This window comes from Dromiciops gliroides, chromosome 2, assembly GCF_019393635.1.
Source record: "Dromiciops gliroides isolate mDroGli1 chromosome 2, mDroGli1.pri, whole genome shotgun sequence".
In the NCBI taxonomy this organism is placed as follows: domain Eukaryota; kingdom Metazoa; phylum Chordata; class Mammalia; order Microbiotheria; family Microbiotheriidae; genus Dromiciops; species Dromiciops gliroides.
The window spans coordinates 266448177-266474837 of record NC_057862.1 but is presented as its reverse complement, the minus strand read 5'-3'; the positions used below and the strand labels follow the sequence as shown (position 1 = coordinate 266474837).

Below are 26661 nucleotides of genomic sequence, written 5' to 3'. Positions count from 1 at the left end.
ATTTGGCCAAATTGTATTTTTTAAGCAATTGTTTTCTTCAGTCAATTTTTGTGCTTCCTTTTCCAAAGCTGTTGAGTCTTTTCTCATAATTTTATTGCATACCTCTCATTTATTTTCCCATTTTTTTCTTCTACTTCTCTTTTTTGATTTTACTACCCTCATGGTCTGTGCTCTGTTCTGTGAAAGGCCACAAGCACTCTTTTCTGCTCTGGAAATGATCTATGACTAGGGCCCCAGCAATGTTGTTGCCATAAATGCTCTTACTTCCTGCAGTCCCTCAGGCAACTGAAACCTTCAACTCACCTCTCTGCCCTGGAACTGAAACTGGGGACTCAGCTCTTCTGCAAGTGACCATAGCCAGCAGGGCCTCCCCTCATCTGCAACTGCACTCACCAATATGTACTCACTCCTCCTCACCCACAGGTCTGGGACAGTATCTACTCAGTACACCTGGGCCCTACGTCTAGCACCAGTCTATACTGGGCCCTGCAATCTTCCCTTATCAGTTGCCTAATCTCCACACTATCCATTTGACAAATGTTCAGGAAGCTGAGGCTGCCCTTAAACTCAGATACCCCCAGGGCCTATTGTTTTTTGATTCAGAGGTATCTGCCTAGAGGTATCTTCACTTTAATCTGGCCACCTCAGGAAATCAGGTCTTTCCTATTGTCCTCCCAAATCGTTTTAGGGTAAACAAGTGCTTTTTCTTGACTTTTAATTATTTCTGCCCTGTTATAGTTCCCTTTCAGGCATTATTTTACATGTGTGGAGGAATTTAGGACAGCCAGCTAATTTCCTGCCTTATTTCACCGGTCATCCCAGAATCTGTCTCTACTGGTTGTGTTTGATTTCAGGAAATTATCAATGAAACTTCCCTGGAATTACTAGAAACAGAGGGCAAAATGAAAACGGAAAGAATCCACTCTTCACTTCCAGAAAGAAACCTCAAAATTACAACTGCCAAGAATATCATAGCACAAATCCAAAACTTCCAGATCAAAGAAAAAGTATTCTAATTAGCCAAAAAGAACAATTCATATATCAAGAAATCAGCATAAGTTATAAATTTTTTATTTTATTTTATTTTTTTGGTGGGGTAATTGGGGTTAAATGACTTGCCTAGGGTCACACTGCTAAGTAATTGTTAAGTGTCTGAGGATGGATTTGAACTCAGGTCCTTCTGAATCCAGGGCCGGTGATCTATCCACTGCCCCACCTAGCTGTCCCATCAGTATAAGTTATTATACAAAATTTAGCAGTTACCACTCTAAAGCAGAGATGAATGTGGAATATGATATTCCAAATGGCAAAAAATAAAGGTTTACAACCAAGAACCTTAGAGGGGGAAAAATGGATTTTTAATGAAAAAGATTTCTAAACATGCCTAATTGAAAAAAAAAATTAACTTAATTGGCATTTGAAATAGAAATGCAGACACAAAGAGAAATATAGAAAGGTACACATATTTTTATAATTGAAAGAGAATGTATGGGCATAGATTTTTTTATATGTTAACAGAAACAAATGTTTTCTCAGAACCCTGTTGTCTTTAATAGTAATAGAGAATCTTAAATTGACAGTCTTTGAAGTGATTTTTTTTTTCTCAGAACAGAAAAAAGTAACAGAAATGAGATTGAGGAAAGGAAGGATCACTGTTGTATACGATAGGTAGGTAAGATGAAGAGTATATGATGAATATCCCATTAACCTCATTCATGTGAATGAGGCAAAAGAAGATTGAAAAAATTATACACATACAGAAAGATCTTGAGATAGAAGATGGCAAAGAAAAGGTAGACCCACCTGAGATCTCCCAAATTTTCCTCCAAACAACTTTAAATAATGTATTCTGGAGTGGCTGAACCCACAAAAGGATGAACAACTTAAAAGGTTGGCAGGTCTGTCACACCAGGGTGAAGGTACAGTGCATCCCAGCACAGGCCAGGCCTCGGCAAACCAGAAGCAGGCTTTTGGGGCAACTGAATCAGCAGTACTAGCAGCCGCTTCTTTCAGAGCTCTCAGCCCATAGACAGTGAGAACGTCATACAGCTGGTCAGGAGATTATACCGATGTCTTTGCTGACACTGGAGTCTATTGCAGTACTGATATTTGAATCTAAGTTGCAGTTCTTGCAGCTGTAGAGTAGGAGGGTCCTTAATTACAGTTCCAGGGCTGAAAAAAGTGCTTGTGGTCACTTAAAAGACCAAAGCACAGACCATGAGGGTAGTAAACATACCTCTCCTTAGATCATACCAACTTGGAAGAAATGACCCTCAGAACTACCTCTGATAACTTTCATTATTAGGGCATGAATATGAGTTAACTGTGATGGGATGATTATCTACAAAAATAAAATTAATGGGTGAGAACGAGTAATGCACTGGGAAAAGGGGCAAGGGAGAGGAAGAATGATGTAAATTGTTTCACATAAAAGAGGCACAAAAGAGCTTTTATAGTGGAGGGGAACATGGAAAGGGGGGGCACTGTCATTGAAATTGGGTCAAAGAGGGAATAACATACACATTCATTCGAGTACAGATCTTGGCAAAGAAGTACATTAAACTCAAAATGAAAATAAGGGATAGGGACAAAGGAGGTATAGAGAAAGGTCTGAGAAAGAGGGCAAGATAGGTAAGTCATAAGCAAAACAAACTCAAATATTAGAAGAAAGAATTTAAAGAAGGATTTAAAAGGAAAGGAAGAAAAAATATAAACCTGGAATACATGTGGAGTAAGAAAAAAAGAACTGCAACAGAAGAAACAGGCTATTTTCACTTAGAAAATTACAATATTCAGGCAAATTCCCTCTCTTCTTTTACCTTTTTATTTGGAAAGAGGAAGGTAGAAGTAAAGAGAGTAAGAAAGCACAATAAGAGAGGATGAAGGGAAATAATTAAAAAATTATAATTGAGAGTGTGAAGAGAGGTGAACTCATCCATACAACAGAGGAGGATAGCAAAATGGAATAGAAATCAGAATCCAAAAATATGTTGTTTACAAGAAACAGTTGAAACAAAAGATTCATAAATTAAAATAAGGGGCTGGAGGAAAATCTATTATGCTTCAGGTGGACTTTAAAAAATAGGGATAGCAATCATAATTTTAGATAAGACTATGTAGTAAATATAGGCAAGATGAGGAGAGAAATTAAATTATACTCAAAGGTACTATAGATGATGTCAGTATTTAATATGTATGCACATAATAACATGTCATCCAAATATATAAAGTAAAATTTAATTGATTTTGAGAGATAAATAATAACACTATATGATGATTAACCTCACTATATCATTTTCAGACCTACATAAATCTGACTCAAAGATAAATAAAAAAGAAGTTTAGGACCTGAAGAAAAGTTTAGAAAAATTAGAGTTAATGGTGGTTACTAAATGCAAATAGAAAGTGGTACGTGTAGAAAAGTTACGATAGTAAACACGTTATTTATTCATCATAATGCAAGAACATTTATGTTAAAGGGACTTTAAAGAAAGAATTAAAAGTAAACTAACATAATTCTAAAGAACCAGTCCAGGGTGTGTGGGAAGTGCTTAAAGAAAATATATGAGCCTATTCACAAAAACATTTGAGATAGATGCACCTAAAGCAGTTCTAAAAGGAAAATTTATATCTCTGAATGTTTTCATCTGTAATAGAGACAAATCACTGGGTTTGGCATGCGGTTAAAAAAAAGTTGAGTGACAAATAAAAAATTGTCTACTAAATAACAAAGTAAAAATTCTATAATCCACGTATGGTCTTGATAGCTAAACCAGGGAGAAACAAAGCAGAGAAAGAAAACTACAGACCAACACAGTTATCCCTTTCACATTTCAGGGATTATGGGCACAGTGCCCCCGCAATATGGAAAAATATGTATAAAAAATTTTTGGCCCTTCCTTTGTACCAGAGAAGAAGTCTGAATTATTATGCTATTAAAAGACAAAATCTGTTGATATTATACAATACTATACTATGTTATACAATACTATATACTTTATGCATTTCTGAATTTCTAAACTTTTTCTGTGTTGCCTGCTGGCCTTTGCATATCATCTATAGCTTCTGCAAAACTTCGCCAAAATTTCCATTTAATTTCTTATGCCAACTACAATACTTATGAAACTACAATAGGGAAAGTTGCAACGTGGAAGGAATAACTGTCTTAGCATGCAGTCTACAATAATTGTTATACACTATGACCAGGTTGACTTTATGTCAAGAATGCAAGATTAGTTGAAAATAAGGACAAATATTAAACCATTTTAACAATATAACAAAAATAAATAAAAATAACAAAATCCACATGATTTTATCAATAGATGCTGGAAAAGGCTTTTGTAAAGTCCAATACTCATTTCTGTTAATTCCCAAAATCATCTAAATAAATAGACCTTTCGGGGCAGCTAGGTGGTGCAGTGGATAAAGCACCGGCCCTGAATTCAGGAGGACCTGAGTTCAAATCTGGCTTCAGACACTTGACACTTACTAGCTGTGTGACCTTGGGCAATTCACTGAACCCTCATTGCCCTGCAAAAAAACCCTAAAAAAAACAAAAAATAAATAGACCTTTCCTTAATAAAGTTAATACTCTTCCTAAATTCAAGAACAAATGTAGAGCAATGGAGAAAGATGTACAATATGGAGAAAAGTTAGAGGCCTTTACAGAGAGATCAGTGATAAAAGCAAGAATGCCTTTTATGGGGCAGCTAGGTGGCGCAGTAGATAGAGCACCGGCCCTGGAGTCAGGAGTACCTGAGTTCAAATGCAACCTCAGACACTTAACACTAGCTGTGTGACCCTGGGCAAGTCACTTAACCCCAATTGCCTCACTTTAAAAAAAAAAAAAGAATGCCTTTTATGCTATGTATAGCAATAATATAAGAAACAGACATTTAGAGAATAATCATAGGCAAAAAAATAAAATCACTGCTTTTTATAGGTGATATGATAATACACTTAGATAACTCTAGAGAATCTAGTAAAATTAATTATAACAACTTATAACTTCAAAAGGATATAAGATAAATCATGTAAATCCCTAGAATTCTTATATATAACCAGCAAGAAGAAATAGAAATAGAAACACAAATCAGGATAACAGCAATATTTTATATAATAGTATAGTATATATACATATATTATAAAATATTGGGACTGTATCTACCAAGTTTAATCCAAGGAAAATGTGAAAATATAAAACATTCTTTGCTGAGACCTAAATAAATTGGGAAACATTAATTGCTCTTAAGTAGGCTAAGATAATATAATAAAAATGACAATACCACCTAAGTCAATTTACTTAGTGCCATACTAATCAAACTGCCAGCTGACTATGCAGTTTTCCCAGAGTATTTTTTTCTTCCAAATAATAAATAATTGTGGTTTGGGGACTTATCAGTGCTACCATGTTTGATTCTGTATATATCAGTGGAACAGATTAGGTCCACTATATATAGATTTGTTTGTACCATACCTATGTTTTAAAAAAAAAACCAAACTTGTACCAAATAATTTTCATGATTAATACTTTATATATACTCTAGTACTTTATAAAGTTTGTGATCTAATACTGATAGACATGCTTCTTTCCTTTTTTTCATTGTTGCCTTTTTAATTTTTTTACTCCATATGAATTTTTTTAATTATATCTCTAAATAAAGTATCCATTTTCAGTTTGATTATTATGTAACTTTTAATGCCTAAGACATATATTCATTTGGAATTTATCTTGATATATGTGAGTGTGTTGGTCTAAATATAAAAAAATCAGAACTTAAATTAGAGGAACAAGGGAAAAAAATCACCTTTCAGTTTTATGGATAGGGAAGAGTGTTCATGACTAAATAAATAATAGTATTACACAAGGCAAAATGGACAATTTTGATCATATAAAACATAGGTATGGTACAAACAAATCTAATGTAAAAATAAGAAGAAAAACAGGTAACTGAGGAAAAATCTTTTTTACAAATTCCTCTGATAAAGGTCTGCTTGTATATATGTATATGTATATATGTATACATAATTTCAAAATTTATATGATTCAGAGCCATTCTCTAATACATAAATGATCAAAAGATACAAATAGTTCTCAGAGGAAGAAATTCAAGCTACTAACAATCATATGAACAATTCTCTAGATCACCAATTAGAGAAATGCAAAATTAAGCAACTTTCAGGTTCTGCCTCATACCTATTACGCTGGCAAAGATGATAAAAGAGGAATATTACAAATATTGGAGAAAGTATGAGAAAATGCTCATAGTTGTTGGAACTGTGAATTGATCTAGCCATTTTGGAAATCAATATGAAAATGTGCTCAGAAAGTTATTAAATTGTGCATACCCTTTGACATACTACATGCACACTAGTAGGCCTATATCCCAAAGAAGTAAAAGAAAGAAGAAAAGGATCTAGGGGTGCAAAAATATTTATAGCAATTCTTTTCATGGTAGCCAAAAAATGGAAAATTCTCCTATAGGGAAATTACTAATATGGCATATTAGTAATGGAATAATAAAATAGACAAGTTCAAAGGAAACTGGGAAGACCTTTATGAACTGATAAAGAGCAAAGTGAGTAAAACTAGGAAAACAATTTGAACAGTGAGGACATTATAAAGAAAAAACAACTTTGATAAACCATGAATCCAAGAGAACAATGATAAAACATGTCATTTACCTCTGATAGAGATGTGATGAATTTAAAATGCAAAAAAGAGACATGCATTTTTGGACAACAGAGATATGGGAATTTTTTTTGCTGGGTAATATAGCTACTGAGGGATTTTTTTTAATTGTTCAAGTTGTATGTGGTGGGGAGTATTGATAGAGGAAAGGACGGTTTTTTTTTTTAAAAAACCTTGTTACTTGAAAAATGAAAAATACTTTTTTTAAAAGGGAAAAATCAAATGTGCTATTTCAATAAAAAGTTTAGCCTAACTGTCCATCTACATGGGAAAAACCAAATGGGCAAAAAATACCTATTGCTCATACAATGATAGATCTCTCTCTCTCTCTCTCTCTCTCTCTCTCTCTCTCTCTCTCTCTCTCTCTCTCTTTATACATATATATCAGGGACACTACAGGTGGACTGTGAACTAGAACCAGAATTGAAATATTTATAGCTGCTATTTTTGTGGTGGCAAAGAATTGGAAATTGAGGGAATGCCCATCAATTGGGGAATGGCTAAACAAGTTGTTGTATATGAATGTAATGGAATACTATTGTGCTGTAAGAAATGATAAGCATGGAGGCAGCTAGGTGGTGCAGTGGATAAAGCACCAGCCCTGGATTCAAGAGGACCTGAGTTCAAATCTGGCCTCAGATACTTGACACTTACTAGCTGTGTGACCCTGGGCAAGTCACTTAACCCTCATTGCCCACTTTAAAAAAAAAATGAAATGATAAGAATCACATAAATTGATGCTGAGTAAAATGAACAGAACCAAGAAAACACTGTACATAGTATCAACAATATTGTATGATGAACAACTGTGATAGACTTAACTCTTCTCAGCAATATAATGACCCAAGATAATGTTCATGATGGAAAATGCACTCCATATTCAGAAGAACTATGGAGTCTGAATGCAGATTAAACCATATTATTTTCACTTTTGTTGTTGTTGTTTATTCTCTTTTTTGGGGCAGTGCAAATCACAGGATGTGAGTGGATGTGAGTACAGACTTCAGTAGTGCATACTGATTCATCCATGCCTTCTGATTCCATGCAACACTTGGGCATGCCTTCCTACAAATCTCTTCAGAGAAACATGTAATATGTTGGGGGCGTTCTTACAGATATTTTGATATTTCGTGGAGCTCAATCAGGCACATGGACTGTCTATAATCCACACTTGCCACATAAACATCTCTCTGAAGGTATTCTTTCAGAAACTTCTCTGCAATACTTCATTGCTACAACTTGTTTAGCCATTCCCCAATTGATGGGCATTCCCTCAATTTCCAATTCTTTGCCACCACAAAAATAGCAGCTATAAATATTTTTGTGCATGTGGGTCCTTTTTCCTTTTTTATGATCTCTTTAGAATATAGACCTAGTAGTGGAATTGTTGGGTCAAAGGGTATGCACAGTTTTATAGCCTTTTGGGCCTGGTTCCAAATTGCTTTCCAGAATGGTTGTATTAGTTCACGACTCCACCAACAGTGCATTAGTCCCAACTCAGATTCTTTAAGAATAATTCTCTTTTTCCCCTCTAGTCTAAAGGTTCTCCCCAGCAGGGAAAGAAACTTTTAAAAGTGTAATCCAGAATGCAAAAATGAATCAAGTATGGGATAGCTAACTTTATTCTTATAATGGAAAAGAGAATACAATAAAGAGAATACAAAAAATTAGAATGATTAGAGTGGAAAGCAGTAACACCACTGCTAGTACTAGTTGAATGGTTAATATCTAATATCTTTGAGAAATTTGCACTTGTAGAAGGGTTTGCTTTGTTAAGGAGAAAGACCACTTCTTCATGTGGGACAGGATGAAGAGATCATGAAAAAAGGCATCTGAGTAGTAAGGGACATGAAGGAGGGGAGAAGTTGGAGCTCAGCAAATGGCTACACCTTTTTTGATGAAATAAGAGGCTCGGTTTTCAGTTTAGGTGATGGGAGGAGAAACGTGGGGATCTGATTAGGAATGAAAAGCTTTGGAAAAGCAATCAATTAGAAAGTTTTAAAAGGATTGCTTTGATATGATGAGGGCCTAGTTAATATTATGTAATAGAAATTTGTAGTGGTCTTAGCATGGTTTCATGATTTTCTCCAATAAATGGTGGGAATAATCCAAGGCTGGGACCTGGCAAGGCAAGATTAGTGATAGGTTTGGGAGTGAGGAACTTGAGAGAAAAGGATAGGGGCAGCTAGATGACACAGTGGATAAAGCACCATCATTGGATTCAAGAGTACCTGAGTTCAAATCCGGTCTCAGACACTTGACACTAGCTGTGTGACCATAGGCAAGTCACTTAACCCCAATTGCCTTACCAAAAAAAAAGAAAGAAAGAAAAGGATAGAGGAAAGTTGAACTGGTTCATCAAGAGATGGGAGTTCATCAAATGGAGAAGGGAGGTAACAGTTTGAGAAAGAACTGAGGTGTAAAAGGATTGTGGTCAGATAAAAGAATTTCAGAGTTTATGAACATGGAAACAGAATATTATGGCATATTGGAAAGTTCAAGGGTGTGTCTGTCTGTGTGTAGCTGAGATAGAGTGAAAGGGGTAAATAGGTCATGGGAAATGAACAAGTTGAAGAACTAGAAAGTTTGGGTATTTCAGGGAATCCCTTATTGTGAAGGCAGAAGTTAGGGAAGAGACAAAGACTGGACCAGACACTTGAAATCATTGAGGAAGAAGAGAATTTCCTGCAGGTTAATAAAAACAAAACTGCTACAAATATGTTGAGTGTCAGTCAGTAAGCATCAATTAAGCACTTTCTGTGTGCTAGTCATTTTGCTAAGTAAGCCCTAGGAATACAAGCAAAGGCTCTCACAGAACTCACAGTCTAAAGGGTTAGAACAGCAAACATGTATGTGATTAGTATATGAATAAATAGGAAATAGTTAATAGGTGTCAAACCTGTATAAAAATCAACAAGGTAGGGGCAGCTAGGTGGCGCGGTGGATAGAGCACCGGCCCTGGAGTCAGGAGTTCAAATCCAGCCTCAGACACTTAACACTTACTAGCTGTGTGACCCTGGGCAAGTCACTTAACTCCAATTGCCTCACTAAAAAAAAAAATCAACAACGTAATCAATAAATAAAGACATTTATTGAGGGTTTAAGAACCTGGAACAATGCTCTGTCTTATTCAAACAGGAAAGTTCAGTGAGGGGAGTTACAAACAGAGGTTATAGTCACTCAGGAGGAGTGACTAAGTAAATAGATGGGACAGCAGGTGGGTCATGAGTTATTTATTACAGGATGATAGCACATTCCTAGAAAAACCACAGGATTAGGGGTAGCTAAGTGGCACATTGTATAAAGTACTGGCCCTGGAGTCAGGAGGACCTGAGTTTAAATCTGGCCTCTGACACTTGGCACTTACTTGTCCCTGGGCAAGTCACTTTTCCCTCATTGCCCCTCAAAAAAAAATCCTCTAATTTAATAAAGATAGAAGATACCTCATTAAGGTGGACTCTGAGAGAAGTCACATTTGGGATGAAAATATAGTTTGGCTCAAAATGCCATCATAGTAACAGGACAACATTTAAAGAGTAGGTGAATGCTATGGAAGCTGGTCATCCTGGCAATGAAACAAAATAATATTCAGGGTAGAAAATAGTTGAAAAGGGTATCAACATGCTTTAACAGAAACGCGTGCTAGTCATAAAATCAATTCCAGTTGAATATGTTATTATGAAATAAAACTATGATGAAACAAAAAAAGAAAGAAAGAAAAGAAAAAGAAAAACCACAGGATTGGTTTAGGCCACCCACAGCCAAAAGAGGCAGGCTGCTGACTATTTCCCTAGCCTGAATCACCTGTAGGGATCAACAGAATAGGGAAGGAAAGGGTTGCAGAAGTGTCCTTGGCACTATCTCTTTCCAGGAACAGGGAGAGTTACAAATTGCTGATCACAGCAGAGATTCACAGGAGTTTACCTTGGGGTAGGGAATTGCTAGTCAGAACAGGGCAGAGGTCCCAGAGTTTCCCAGGGAGTGACCAAGGGAAGGTAATAATAAGAGGGGTTGGAAAAGACTTCCTATAGAAGGTGAGATTTTACTTGGAACTTGAAGGAAGTCAGGAGGCAGAGGCAGCATTCCAGAAATGGAATGCTGAAGAAAGTGGCTGGAGCTTACAAATGAAGTATCTTGTTTGTGGAGTAGCAAGGTGGAGTATAAGATACTAAATTAGTAAGGACTTTGAATACCAAACTGAGAATTTGGTAATTAACATGGATTAAGTGAACTCTGTGGCAATCAAACTGTTTTAACTAATTAAATATCATGCAGCTATTTTTTCTCATAAGTCTAAATTTGCTCAATATATTCTTCAAGCAAAGTAGACTTCCCCAAAAATGTATCCTTGTTGTCAAGGTCTGTGGTGCTATTGAATTACCTACATACTTCATTGTACCAGCTTGTTATCCAACATACATTAGAGTATGTATGTATCTGCCCCAGCTGTGAAATGTGCTACTTTTGCCTTCCTTGTTTGTCTCTTTGGACCAAATCCATTGCTGTGAGAAACTCCTAAAAATTCTCTCCACTGATGTTTATCTGTAACTTACAGTCCTGAGGGAATTGCTAGAACACTAAGAGGCTAAATGGTTTTTCCATGTTCACACAGTTAATATGTGTCAGAGGTAGGATTTTAAGTCAGGTCTGCCTGACTCCAAAACTGATCCTCTATCCACTGTGCTACAGCACCTCTCTCTTTTTTGTTAGTACTAGTTTTATTTGTAAAACTTTTCCTTCATGCCTTTGTAACATTTACTACCAAACACTTTTATGTTTTGCTGATTAAGGAGTCAGAGAATCTGGCTTCAAATTCTGGCTATATCACTTCTCTGGGCCTCAGTTCCCTCATCTGTATAATGTAAAAATATACTAGATCCCCTCTAATGCCCCTTTCTTTTGTTGTATTTTAGTTCAGAAGCCCACAAACTATTTTCTTACCAGTCACCTACCCATTATATTTAAGAAACATTTAAATTCATCTTTATATCATCTTTGAATTTACTACCTTGTTTATAGGAATCACCAATCCAAAGCATTTAATGTCTGGGTAATAATGTAAATGAGTAGAAATATGGCATAGTGGTTAGAGGCCAGTTACTCAAGGCATCAGTTAATACCTGGTTTCAGGTCCTGCCTCTGATTTTGTTATTATTGTCAAATCACTTAAACCACTCTGTGTCTCAAATACATTATTCTCTAATATATAAATTGAAGAGTAGATGCTGATCTACATTGATGGGAATTCCCTATACCAATGAAATCACAGGTCCAAAGAGAAAAAAAGTTTGACTAAAAGAATCTGTACTTTGCTAGGAACAATATAAATGTACATTTGTCATTTTTTATTTGATTACAATCTGATTAATTTATTGAAATAACTTGATTCCTTGAACTTTCAAAAAGTTTTTCCTAGTTTTTTGACTTATGAGAAGTACTTAGATTTGTTTCATAAACATCTGACTTGCTTGACATTTTGCTCAAAGTATATAGTTTCTAGAAATAGAGCTCATTTTTCTATATTTGTATTAATATTTTTTAAATATTTTGGGGTATACACACACACACACACATATATGAAATTGAAATATATATGTGATCAGAAGTTTGGAAGCTACAACCAATCATTTCCTTACTCCATTTCCTTATTTCTTTATGGTTTTTCCAAGTATTTTTTAAAATTTCTGTTAAATTCCAAAATGTGTGTCTAAAATGGTTATCGTAATGGAGAATTATGGAGATACAAATAAAAATGAGCTAATTTATGTTATGGTTACTAAGATGGTAAGAGATGAAATCCCAACCTCGTTTCCATCCCCTGATCTTTTATATCTTCCTATAGTAATAGAAATAACACAGGCTTTTAAAATCTGGAATTTCTTTTTGACTGCATTTAATTTGAAATTTGAAAACTCAAATCACTTTCCATTTTTTAGTTCAGTCTGTTCAGTTGCAGTGTTTTGCATATAATATACTCTTGACGTTGAATAAAAAGTGTGTATAAGGGCTGATAACCAAAGATTTAAAAAAGAATAAAAATTGTAATCCTAAGAAAAATATTTGCCAAGTTTCTTACTATTAGCGAAAACAAAATGTTTCTTTTGCACAAATTGCTGAGAATTATAATACCATGAAAAAAACCTTTCATGCACTTTCATTAATTAGTTTTCTAGCAACTGCACTTTTAATTATTAATATTCTTTTTCTAGCAACTTTATCTGATGAAGAGTGGAAGCCACCTCTTCCTGCTTACAATTTTCTTAGCAGGATGGATGCCACAGTTCCCTACACAGAAATTGCTCAGTTTCCTATACAGAATATGCTTAGATGTGCAAAAACAACTGATCTGCAACAACATGACAAGGGGCACTCTGAAGATAAACTGGGAAAGAACTCCATTTAGGAAGATGATGATAATGATATGTGATTTTCAAAATTATGTTAAAGACTTTTTGACTGATCTGATATTTGAGCATATTATCTTAAATAAAAACTGTAACTATTAAAAAACCCTGGATAAAATTTGTATTCTTTAGATTTCACTTAGCTCTAGTCACTGATACCACAGATCAAATATTAATACCTACTTTATAGAGTTGTTATAAAATATTAATACCTACTTTATAGAGTTGTTATAAAATATTAAATACCTACTTTATAGAGTTGTTATAAAAATCAAAAGTGTTACATGTTATATGTTATTTATATTATTACTACCATTAATAATTTGGTGACAATAGAGATTAGTGAATTTTAAATGACCATTTAAATTTCATTGTATGATCTTTTTTATCATGTAGGAAATAATAAATAGAAAGTAGCAACAATACAAAAAAACCCTTCTGTAACACTTTATGGTTTACAAAGCTTCTAACATCCATTTAGTTTAATTAAAAAAACATTTAGCAGCTACTATTAGCAAAGTATGTACTAGGCTACAAAGACAAGAAGCTCTTTCCCTGAGCAGCTTAAAGTCTCCTCAGGAAATTTGTACAATTTGTACAAGAGGAATAGAGTGCTAACAATTGGAGCAGGTAATATGGAAGAGAATCAGAAGGGCCTTGTTTAAGAATTGGCATGTGAACAGTGCTTTGAAGAGAAAATAGGGATCCTACCTATCTAGGTGAGAAAGGAATAAGTTTTATATATGGAGATAGTTTGATCATATGACCATATATAGGCATTTGAATGTCATTAATGTCAGGTTTGCATGCTTAATATCATAGTTTGATATTAATGTAAATTTACATTATGTAAATTTTACATTACAAAACGTAAAAATATATATATGTAAACTTTTGTCAACAAGTTTATCACAATAGTCTACATGGTAGCTCCATCAGCTAAGATCTATAAGCACTTGTTTATTTTGTCACCCAATCTGTGACACTGGGATGATTGTATTTACTTTTCTGGTTTATTATTGTTATAGATGAGAAAATACTTGCCTACCTACTTTATAGAGTTGTTATAAAAATCAAAAGTGTTACATGTTATATGTTATTTATATTATTACTACCATTAATAATTTGGTGACAATAGAGATTAGTGAATTTTAAATTCTAAATAAGATAAATAGTATTAATTATGCTAAAATATATTACCCTTAAAACCTAGGCTTAAGATATCACACAAAATGTAAAAAAACCCAGTTCCTAATATTTGTGCATATTTATGCTAAAACATTGCATTTATTGGGGACGGTTAGGTGGCTCAGTGGATAAAGCACCGGCCCTGGATTCAGGAGTACCTGAGTTCAAATCCGGCCTCAGACACTTGACACTTACTAGCTGTGTGGCCCTGGGCAAGTCACTTAACCCCCACTGCCCCGCAAAAAAGAAAAAACAAAAACAAAAAAGAACAAAAAAAACATTGCATTTATTAAAGTACCTAATTCCTTTCTTGGTAGTTATTGTTATCATTGCATTTTAATAAAGTAATTTTACAGAAAAGCTTGTTATGAAGAAATGATGTTTCAACCCTTCCAGAAATAGATAAAAGTTCCTAGCAGCAGGGGCAGCTAGGTGGTGATCCTGGATAAGTCACTTAACCCTCATAGCCCTGCAAAAAATAAAAATAAAAATAAAGTTCCTAGCAGCAAATAGATTTCAAATTATTTAAATTGGAAGACTTCCATTTTTCCAGAAAAATAGAACTCACATGTTTCATAGATGTATTTAATCTCATCATAGTCTTCCTTCTCCCTGCCCTTAGCACATTTCAATGAACTTGGGTGTTTGTGAAACATAAAATATTGGGAATTTTTATTAAAATGGAGGTTTAATTTAGGATTTCATATTGTGGAGAAAATATTAGAATAACTACAATATTTAAAAGGCAAAATGAATGAGTTGACTCATATTTAACTGTAACTGTCATCCTTTAACTCATATCTAACTCTAACTGTCATCCTTTTGGTTATTTGGGACTGAATTCAATAAAAACCTATAATCATCAGGAGTGGAATATTTGTAGCATCCATTGTGCTACTTTTATAACACATATACTTTTGTAACGTGTATGTAGCATCATATTACTTTTGTTAAGTTACACATGCTAAATGAGGGGGAATAGAGTAAATATGACTGACAGCATGTTTTCATGAAGTCTGCTCCTTATAAGTAGTTAAAATATCTCACTAATCAAATATTTTATATTCTAAGGGCCTAAAATTCTAGCTGTGATATTTAAAATCTAATGAGTGGTCACCTTAAATTAGAAAATGTATAGCACCAATCTTTGGCCATTAAGTATTTATTAAAGTATATTAGGGGTTAGTAAAGAGACACTCGTCGATAAAGTATCCCTATTCTGCCTGTCCCTCTGCCTCTGCCATCAAGCCCAAGTCAGGAATCCAAAAGGCCGCTCACCCCTTGGCTTCTCCCCAAGCCTCCTGTGAAACTGGAAACAGGGCCGTCCACACACACACAGCTCCAAGCTAATTGGCTGGTAGCTCTGATTGACAGGACCCACGAGCAAACTTCACTTCCAGATGCCAAAGTCACATGGTTTCTTTTCAAGGCGGAGCTTCCCTGCAGTATCTTTCTCAACAGGTTGGTAGCGCTCTAAATCTCACAATATGTAGGAAATTTGGACAGGTGTGGTTTTATAAACACTACAGACAAATCTTTTGTCTTTTCCCAAAGCATAAATTTTGTTGACTACCAAGGGAAATATACTGTTAATATAGCTTTATTTAGCATTTTTTGTTTAAATAGTTGGGTTCCTCTCTGGACTTAAGGCAAATAAATTAGTTAAAATTAGCTAATTCAGTGATTATTAGCCAGTATCTGCCGAAACCCAGGGCTCAGCATAACTCCTTTTTTTCCTTTATCCCACCTTTTTTGGCAGGGGATGGCAATGTTAGCCTCTGAGTCAGATTTTCCTCCTAATAGGTGTTATAGTCCTATCCACTGAGAAAACTGTCTTTTCCTTTTTTACTGCATTTTTTTGAATTTTTTTGGGACTTGGAGGATAGGAACTTCAATTTTGGGAGATGTGAGGGAAAAATTCATCCTCTTCTCAATAATTCTCAGGAACTCAGCAGCGAAGTGACAAAAGCTCCTTTATTTCCTTCTCTCGAAGAGGCACCCTAGTGTGCAGCTAAATGGGTGCAAAGAAAAGGGGCTCGCAGGCCCTGTTTTATACCCTAGACCCTAGTGCAAATGGGCCCTCCCCTTTTTCATCATTGGTCCAATTACTCAAGGGTTACAATCTACACGCAGTATTCCCATCCCTCTTCCTTATATAGGCATGACCTTATTTTCCTCATATGGATACAACTCAGGAGGACCTTGTTGAGAACAGGGCTCTTTGAACCATGTGACTTTAGCCTGAGGGGGAGGAGGAGGGGATCTGAGACCTTTGTCCTTCAAGCAGGTCAGGAGGGGTATGATTGACTGTTGTATCCACATTAAGAGGAGGCAACTACCTATTTTCTCACAATCCCTCCTCTTTATTTTTGACTATTTGGCTCCTCTCATTCCATTTATTGAATATCTCCTCTGCCTCTTGGTCTAAATCTGTGAGTATTAGCATTTGAGTGTTTGCCTTTATTTTCCCAAATGGAATGAACTTTGTGAGAGGAGTCTCTATTAGCCTCTGATTTAACCCTGGAAGGAAGGGAAGGATACAGCATAAAACTCCTGCCACTATAATGAGCGATGAGGATTGAGGCAGCGAAATCTTTCCATTTCCCAAACTGGGATTCCACCCATCCTATCCAGGTGGTGTCAACCCCTGGATTTTCTGCTAACATGATATCAAGGGCTATTCTGTTTTCCCAAGCTATTCTGCTAGTTGCAGCCAGTTGTTCAGAAATACCCTGTACCGCATCCCTAATGTAATTGATGAACCTCTGTTGGTTCCATTCTACGTTTTTAGTTATGGTTACCCACTGTAGGAGAGATTCTTGTACACCCTGTGGGATCCTTATGCTATCTAGGCGAATTGGAGCATATTTACCCCTGATCTTGAGAATGCTTCTAACTTATTGCATTATGCATAATGCTTGCTGATAGTTTTAGAGAGATACTACTTATCATTTTAAGGAAAGCTGCATTTATATATATATATATATACACACACACACATATACACACACACACACACACACACACACACACACACATATATATATATATTTTTTTTTTTTGGTGGGGCAATGAGGGTTAAGTGACTTGCCCAGGGTCACACAGCTAGTAAGTGTCAAGTGTCTAAGATCAGATTTGAACTCAGGCCCTCCTGAATCCAGGGCCGGTGCTTTATCCATTTTGCCACCTAGCTGCCCTCTACTCTCCAGTGTTTTTAATAGGAATAGGTGCTTTATTTTGTCAAAAGCTTTTTCTGAATCTATTGAGATAATCTTATGATTTTGGCTAGTTTTGTTATTGAGATGGTCAATTATGTTCATAGTTTTCCTAATATTGAACTAGCCCTGCCTTTCTGGCATAAATCCCACCTGGTCATTGTGTATAAACCTTGTGATAAATCACTATAAATATTGCTAATATTTTATTTTAATTTTTGCATCAATATTCATTTGGGAAATTGGCCTATAATTTTATTTCCCTGTTTTGGCTTTTTTTGGTTTAGTTATCAACACCATATTTGTGTCACAAAAGGAATTTGGTAACATTTCTTCTTTGCCTATTTTTCCAAATAGTTTGTATAGTATTGAATTAATTGTTCTTAACACATTTGGTAGAATTCACTTTTTTTTTTTTTAGTGAGGCAATTGGGGTTAAGTGACTTGCCCAGGGTCACACAGCTAGTAAGTGTTAAGTGTCTGAGGCCGGATTTGAACTCAGGTACTCCTGACTCCAGGGCCGGTGCTCTATCCACTGCGCCACCTAGCTGCCCCCAGAATTCACTTCTAAATCCATCTGTCCCTGGAGATTTTTTTCTTAGGGAGTTGACTGATGGCTTGTTCAATTTCTTTGTTTAAAATGAGGTTATTCAAGTATTTTATTTACTCTTTTGTTAATCTGGGCAATTTATATTTATGTAAATATTCATCCATTTCATTTAGATTCTCAGATTTAGTGGCAAAATATTGAACAAAATATCTCCTAATTATTCCTTTAATTTCCTTTTCATTGGTGGTATTTTCACCCTTTTCATTTTTGATACTGCTAATTTGGTTTTCTTCTTTCTTTCTTTTTTTAAAAATCAAATTAGCCAAAGGTTTATCTATTCTATTGTTTTTCCCCTAAAACCAGCTCTTAGTTTTATTTATTAATTCAATAGTTTTCTTACTTTCAATTTTATTATTCTCACCTTTAGTTTTCAGAATTTTTAATTTGTTCTTTTTCTAGCTTTTTTAGTTGTTTGCTCAATTCATTGATATCCTTATTCTTATTTTATTCATGTAAGCATTTAGAAATACAACATTTCCCTTAAGAACTGCTGTACTTGCATAAGTTTGGTATGTTGTCCCATTTCCATTCTCTTTGATGAAATTGTTTATTGTTTCTATGATTTTTTGTTTGACCCACTCATTCTTTAGGATGAGATTATTTAGTTTTCAATTAATTTCCATGGACCTTTATTACATGTAATTTTTATTGCATCATGATCTGAAAAGGATGCATTTACTACTTCTGCCTTTCTGCATTTGACTGTGAGGTTTTTAATGCCTTGATATGTGGTCAATTTTTGTCTGGGTGCCATGTATCATTGAGAAAAAAGTATATTCTTTTCTATCCCCATTCAGTTTTTTCCCAGAGGTCTATCATATTTAAGTTTTCTAAAAATTCTACTCACCTCCTTAATTTCTTTCTTGTTTATTTTGTGGTTAGATTTATCTAGTTCTAAGAGGGGGAGGTTAAGGTCCCCCACAAGTATAGATTTTTTTGTTTTTTTGTTTTGAGGGCAATGAGAGTTAAGTGACTTGCCCAGGGTCACACAGCTAGTAAGTGTCAAGTGTCTGAGGCTGGATTTGAGCTCAAATCCTCCTTATTCCAGGGCCCATACTCTACTCTTCTCCCCTTCTGTATTATGGGAGAGTTCATCCCATTCACATTTCACAGTTATGAATACTAACTGTGTATTTACTTCCATCCTATTTTTCCCTTGTTTATACTTTTTTCTTTCCATTCCCCCTTCCTCTCCTTACCAGTGTTTTGCACCACCTCTTAATCTTCTCTCCCTTCATCCCCCCTCCTTTTTCTTTCCTCCTTCCCATTCTGCTCCCATATAGGTAAGAAAAATTTCTTTACCTAAATGAGTGTGTCAAATTTGATGAAAGTAAGGTTCAAACAATGCTCACCCCTTTGGGGCTGGAAGCTTTGCCTGGCCTGCTTTGCCACTAGCCTGCTGATCTAAGACTGAGGAGCCTCAGCTGCTGATCTGTACTGTAGCTTAGAACCTCCCTCTGGCTTATTTGGGGTTGCACTCCCCTTTTACCCAAGTGAGACAGACCTTTTTTAAGTCCTTCTAAGTTATCTTAAGCTGGAAGCTTGCATCACTTCATCTTTTTGTAGGTTGTATATCTCTAGAATCCATTTGGACACTTAATTTAATGTTGTTTTTGAGGGAAACTGGGGAGAACTCAGGGAACTTCTTGGCTTTTCTCTGCCATTTTGGCACCTCATTGGTTATATTTTTTAAAATCTCATTTGCCATATTGAATCTGTGACCTCTTTGTCAGGTTGATAGTATCACTGGTTCTCTGGAATGATCACTTTCAAAGTTGTTCCTTTTTTTTTTTTTAATAATGCTTGGGTATACATTTTTTTTTCCTGGTTCTGCTCACTTCATTTTTCATTAGTTATGCATATGTTCCCAGATGTCTCTGAAATGGTCCCATTTGTCATTTCTCATAGCATAATAATATTTCATTAAATTAATATACTGCATTTCGTTCAACCATTCTTCAAATGAATGGGCATTTCCTCATTTCCAATTCTTCACCGTAGTGGTACCATAAAAAGCTGCTATAAATATTTTTGTATTCTTCTGTCTCTATTGTGACAATAATCCATGGTGCCTTTTTGGGCATAATACCAAATTGCTTTCCAGAATGAGTAGAGCAATTCAGGACACCAACAGTAAATGAGTGTATCTGTTTTCTTCCAATCCCTTGTGATTTTCCTTTTTAGTTATCTGCCAATCTGGAGGATGTGAGGTAGAATGTCAGAACTTTTTAAATTTGCCTTTTTATAATGCAACGTAGAGCACTTTTTGAGATGGCTTTTGATTATTTGTATTTTTTCTCCTTGCCTGTTTATATCCTTTACAAATTTATTAATGTGCTTATTTTTATGAATTTAAGTCAGTTCCTTATATATTTTTGAAATGAGAAGTTTGTCAGAGAAACTTGTTGCAAAGATTTTTCCAATTACCTGTTAATCTTGTAATCTTAACTTTAATAGTTTTGTTTCTGTAAGAATTTTTCACTGCCATATAATCAAATCTAATGAAGAGAACAACTCCTTTTTTTTTCTTTTTTTTTTTTAATGGGGCAATGGGGTTAAGTGACTTGCCCAGGGTCACACAGCCAGTAAGTGTCAAGTGTCTGAGGCCAGATTTGAACTCAGGAACTCCTGAATACAGGGCCGGTGCTTTATCCACTGCGCCACCTAGCCACCCCCGAGAACAACTCCTTAAAAAACAGAACTGGCCAGTGGAAAAAGATGTACAAAAATTCGCTAGAGAAAAGAACTCCTTAAAAAGTAAAATTGAACAAATGAAAAAGGAGGTGCAAAAGCTCATAAGAGAAAAATAATTCCTTAAAAAACAGGCAAGTACAAGCTATGAGGCAGCAAGAAACAATAAAACAAAAGAATGAAAAAATAGAATAAAGTGTTAGATATTTCATTGGAAAAAATAACTGACCTGGAAAATAGATTCAGGAAAGTGATAATTAAAATTTTTTTTGACTACCTGAAAGCCACAATAAAAAAAAAAGGTTATAGAAAACATCTTTCAATAAATTATTAAACAAAACTGTTCTGATATTTTAGAACCAGAGGGTAAAATAGAAATTGAGAGAATCTATTGATCATATCATGAAAGATATCCCAAAATGAAAATTCCCAGGAATATTATAGCCAAATTCCAGGACTCCCAGGACAAGGAAAATACATTGCAAGTTCCCAAAAAGGAACAATTCAAATATTGTGGAGCCACAGTCAAGATTTACCAGTCTCTACATCAAAGGATCAAAGGGCTTGGAATTCTGGAGGGCAAAAGAGTTTGAATTACAACCAAGAATCACCTACCCATCAAAACTGTGTTTTTCAGGGGAAAAATGGATATTCAATGAAATAGAGAACTTTCCAGCATTCCTGATGAAAAGACCAGTGCTGAACAGAAAATTTGACTTTCAAATAAATACAAGACTCAAGAGAAGCATAAAAGGGTAAACAGGAAAGAAAAATCATAAGGGATTCAATAAGGTTAAACATTTCTATATGGGAAAATAATATTTATAATTCCTAAAAACTTTTTCATTATTAGGGCAGTTAGAATATATATAGTCAGAAAGCACAGGTATGCTATGATGATTATTTTAAAAATAAAATTTAAAAGTGAGAAAAAAGAATGCATTGGGAGAGGGAGAAATGTAGAATGGGGTAAATTTTCTGACAGAAAAGAGGGCCCAAAGAAATTTTACAGTGGAGGGGAAGATGGGGAGAGGGGTGGAGTGCATGAATCTTACTCTCATCGGAATTGACTCAAAGAGGAAATAACATACACATATACAGGAAAGAAGAAGGGGAAGTAATAAGAGAAGGGAGGACCTGATAGAAGAAAGGGCAGTTTGGGGGATGTAACAATCAGAAACAACATATTTGCAAATGGACAGGGTGAAAAAAGAAAGAGTAGGATAAACAGGGAGAATGAAGGGAAATAGTCATCATAACCATGAAAAAATATAGCAAATTTCTCTGACAAAGACCTCATTTCTCAAATATATAGAGAACTGAGTCAAATTTATAGAAATAGGATCTATTCTTCAAATGATAAATGGTCAAAGGATATGAACAGGCATTTTTCAGATTAAGTAATAGAAGTTATCTTTAGTCATAAGTGTTCGAACTCACTATCAATATTAGAGAAATACAAATTAAAATAACTCTGAGCTACATTTATCAGTTTGACTAATATGACAGTAAAGGAAAATGACAAATGTTGGAGGAGGTGTGGGAAAATTGAGGCACTAATGCACTGTTGGTGAAGTTGCATACCTATTCAACCATTCAGGAGAGCAATTTGGAACTATGTCCAAAGAGCTATAAAACCCTTTGACCAAGGAATACCACTTCTAGGTCTGTATCCCAAAGAGAAAAAAACAAAGGAAAAGGACCTATATGTACAAAAATATTTATAGCAGCTCTTTTAGTTACCACAAAGAATTGGTCATTTAGGGGATGTTGATAAATTGAAGAATGGCTAAAAAAGTTGTTGTTTATGATTGTGATGGAATACTATTGTGCTACAAGAAATGACAAGCAGGATGCTCTCAGAAAAACCTGGAAAGACTTACATGAACTGATGCAAAGTGAAATGAGCAGAACCAGGAAACATTGTGTACAGCAATATTGTGAAAAACTTAGCTATTCTCAGCAATACTGAATAACTTCATTATTCTCAATGTCAACTGGATTGAATCTCTTGGCCTGCAGCCTCGAGGCCATAGATAAACAGACAGAGCAGGCAAGAACAACTGTGTAGAGACTAAGACAGAAGTTTATTTTCTATGTTTAGGGAAACTGTTTGCAAGCAAGAAGGGAAACTAGACACATGTGCCAGTGGGACTAAACCTTGATTTATATATTTGTGGCTAGTCAAAGAGTCAAACAGTTTAGTGTAGCAGCAGTAGTGAGTTATAACAGCAACAGTGAGGTGTGGTTGTCTAGTGATAAAAAGTCCATTCATAGCAGGCCTTTCAAGTCTGTGTCTCTTGGTGCTTGCCTAAGCTCAGGGACCATCAGTTCTGTGATTTGGTTGCAGCAATGTTCATCCAAATACTGAGTGCGTAGGATTGTTGTTATATTAAACTAAGCACAGGTTGTTTGCTGGGCCTTAGTTCTGGAAAATGGGGTATCTCCTGACATCAGCAAATGGGGCATTTTGACATCAGCAGTATAATGATCCAAGACAATTCTGAAGGATTGTTGATGAGAAGTGCTTAAATTGTTGCAAAGAAAGTGTCCTTTTACAACCAGTTACACTAGAGCTAGAGAACTGTATCTTCTTTATCAATCAGTTAGTTAATCAATATTTTGTTAAACCCTTACAACATTCTTTAATAGATAATATAAAGAGAAGGATGAGATCCTGGAACTATTAAGGTCCTATGAGTTTTCTCGAAAGCATAAAGCGATTAGGGGGAAGGGAGCTAATGAAGGAGACATTTAGTATGTGTCAAAGAGGCATCATGTAGAAAGAAAAATAAAAATAGAAACAAATATAGGACTAAGTGGAATTATTTATGTTCTCCCAAACATTTGCTTTTACAGTTCAACTAGCTTGTATAAGATGTACCATCATTTCTTCTGCACCTTTGCTCAATTTCCCAATTTTTACTATTTCTGTTATAGTTATTTTATGTTAATATGTATATATTTTTATTTACTTAGGATAATATATTTAGAACTGCTTTCAGACTCTTAAAGGCCCTTTAGTCTAACTCCCTCATTTTCTGGGTCCAGGAATAAATGAAACTTATATGTGTCCTCTTACTAGAATGTAAATTTCTTTAGTCTTATTCCTCTGCTCAAGAAATTTCAGTGGCTCTCCATTTCCTGTAGATTAAAATAAAAATTTCCCTGGCATTTATAACTCTTTATAACCTGGTTTTGATCTATCTTTCTTGGTTGATTTGTACATTTCTTCTCAATGTACTCTGGTCTACTTGACTGTTTCCCTTATAAGACATTCTATTTCCCATTTTTGTGTCTCAGATATTCTGTCCCATTTGCCCACAGTGTCTCCTGATCTCTGCTTCTTATTACCCCAGACTGCTTTAAAGGATCAGCACAAAGTCCACCTCCTTCAAGAAGCCTTTCTTAATTCCCCTAGTTGTTAGTGCCCCATGTATTTGTTTGTATATATATTTTTTATTTTGTATACTTTATTTACATGTTGCATCTCCCTGACAGAATATAACATTTGAAAACCCCATCAGTCTCACTTCTGTATTAATATCTTCAGTTAGACACTGTGGCTACCATATAGTGAACCTTTAATAAGGTTTGTTGATTGATAACTTTATGTTCATAAATATGTTCATATGTTCATATGTCCATATGAATTGTCTAAATGTGTAACCTTAGCCTGTGGATGGCATGGAGAGATATCTCTGGAATCTTACCCATACTTCTCCAAGGGACACAGATTTTTGCTTTGAGAAGAGAAGGGCAGTGTTATTTAACTGTCACTCAAATGTCTCTGATCTAAGGGTACAAAGTTTAGCGGATCACAAGGAAAGTTTCTTGCCCAGTCATTTCTTTTTTTCTTTTTTCTTTTCTTTTCTTTTTGGTGAGGCAATTGGGGTTAAGTGACTTGCCCAGGGTCACACAGCTAGTAAGTGTCAAGTCTCCGAGGCTGGATTTGAACTCAGGTCCTCCTGAATCCAGAGCCAGTGCTCTATCTACTGCGCCACCTAGCTTCCCCTTACCCAGTCATTTCTAAGGGAAACTCAATAGCTAAGTGCTTTTCTTACCAAAAAGTACTTATTCAAAAGACCATCAAAATAGCAAATAGTGAGCAGAACAACAAGCAGAAAATGAAGATATTTTACAGTTAGAATATACTAGGGTAAATGATTTCTTTATCTAGGTGTGAGATAAGAGTTCAGTTTGAACTAAAAAATAGGTCCCAGTTTTACCCTAGGGAATCATGCAGGAAATCAGGGACATGTTGAAGAGGTACTTCGCCCTACATGTCTGCAGTTTCCAAAATCTTTCTTTTTTTTAAAAGCTCTGGCATCCCTACAGATGTCAACTTCAGTAAAATATCCACCAATTTACTGTCTTCTTTCCTTCTCAGCCACATGCAAAATACTCTAGAAATCATTAAGAACTGATTGAAATTTTTTTCCAACCAATTCCCAGATATTCTCTTTTGTTCTTTTCATTTTAAAAAGTTGTTCTTTAAGTAGCCTTTAAGCAACCAGGTTACTTAAGTATGCTTTACAGGTTGGTGTCATAATATGGAAAAAGTGAAACTAGTTCTAATAGCAAATTTGAATTCTCAACAAGCTTTTCTGAATTAGCTTGGGTGTATGGAGCAAGTTTGTCTAATCAAACCATCCTTTCCTGAGTTTTCTTTCATGCTTTCTCATCCTTGGAAATGAGTCAGGACTATCTCCTAAGTGATTCTTTGGGCTGTTTCTTATAAGTAACCTGCATCTGAAGTTGGCCCTTCTAATGAAGTCATTTTTTTTTTAAAGTTTTCTCTAGGGGGCAGCTAGGTGGCACAGTGGATAAAGCACCAGCCCTGGATTCAGGAGGACCTGAGTTCAAATCCAGCCTCAGACACTTGACACTTACTAGCTGTGTGACCCTGGGCAAGTCACTTAACCCTCATTGCCCTGCAAAAAAACCCCAAAACAAACAAATCTATAGAATCTATATTGTTTCTAGACGTTTTTCCCCTGTATGGTCTGGTCATTCATGGTCCAGAAGAGGTAAACTCTTTGTTAAAGCCTGTATGTAGACGTGTGTGGTGGGGGGTCCGGTGGGGTGGGGGGCTTTTCAAGGAGATTCCAGTGTAGTTTATAATCCCCCAGGAAGCTGTCCTCCTTTTGTTCTTCAGTCTTCTTAGGAGACATGTAGCTTCTAGCAGGCCTTTTCCTATGGCGTTGATAACTTAAATTTCTTTCTTTTTTTATTATTAATAAAGTATTTTATTTTTTTCCATTACATGTAAAGATAGTTCTCAACTTTTGTTTATACAAGCTTTACAATTTCAGATTTTTCTCCCTCCCTCCCCTCGCTCCCCCCTCCCCTAGACAGCAGGTAATCTGATATAGGTTATATATATATATGTATGTATATGTATGTATGTATGTATGTATGTATATATATATACACACACACACATATACATATATATACATATATACACATAATAACATTAAACATATTTCTGCATTAGATAACTTAAATTTCTATCCCCTTCCCAATCCTTTTTCTGCTCTTTCTCTTTTCTTTTTAAAATCAGTAGGCTTTTCATTAGAAAGCCTAGAAGAGGCTTGGAGCTACTCTCCAGAAAGGAGTGTGACATCTACAGATCCTCAGGGCCAAAGCTTCAGTCTCTCCCACTCATTTCAGTTTGGTTCCTAGCATTTCCCTCTCCCAACCCGCCCACTTCTGGTGGTGGTAGGTGCGCTCTTAGTTGGGGAAGGGTTGGGGAAGGGAAGTAGTTAAGACATAGTCACGTTCCTCCGGATGCTGAGGCTGCAATGCTGCAACAGACTCTTGAGTGGTTAATGTGTGAGTTTGCAGTTCCGGGGAGTC

The 26661-nt window shown here is 35.4% G+C and overlaps 1 protein-coding gene across 9 annotated transcripts in view; it reads left to right on the top strand.

Annotated features, from left to right (window-relative positions):
- The window catches only part of TXNDC16 (thioredoxin domain containing 16), a 169287-nt gene extending 154800 nt beyond the window's left edge, over positions 1-14487 (top strand). For 4 of the 9 annotated variants that reach the window (XM_043988161.1, XM_043988159.1, XM_043988160.1 and 1 more), the window contains one exon: positions 12901-14486. In XM_043988161.1, the coding sequence (XP_043844096.1) occupies positions 12901-13094 (194 nt within the window). In that variant the 3' untranslated portion in view covers positions 13095-14486. Of the gene's footprint in view, positions 1-7656; positions 7888-12900 lie in introns of all 9 variants that reach the window. The other 5 variants (XM_043988165.1, XM_043988162.1, XR_006354987.1 and 2 more) reach the window with 4 other exon arrangements.
- Positions 14488-26661: the final 12174 nt, after the last annotated feature.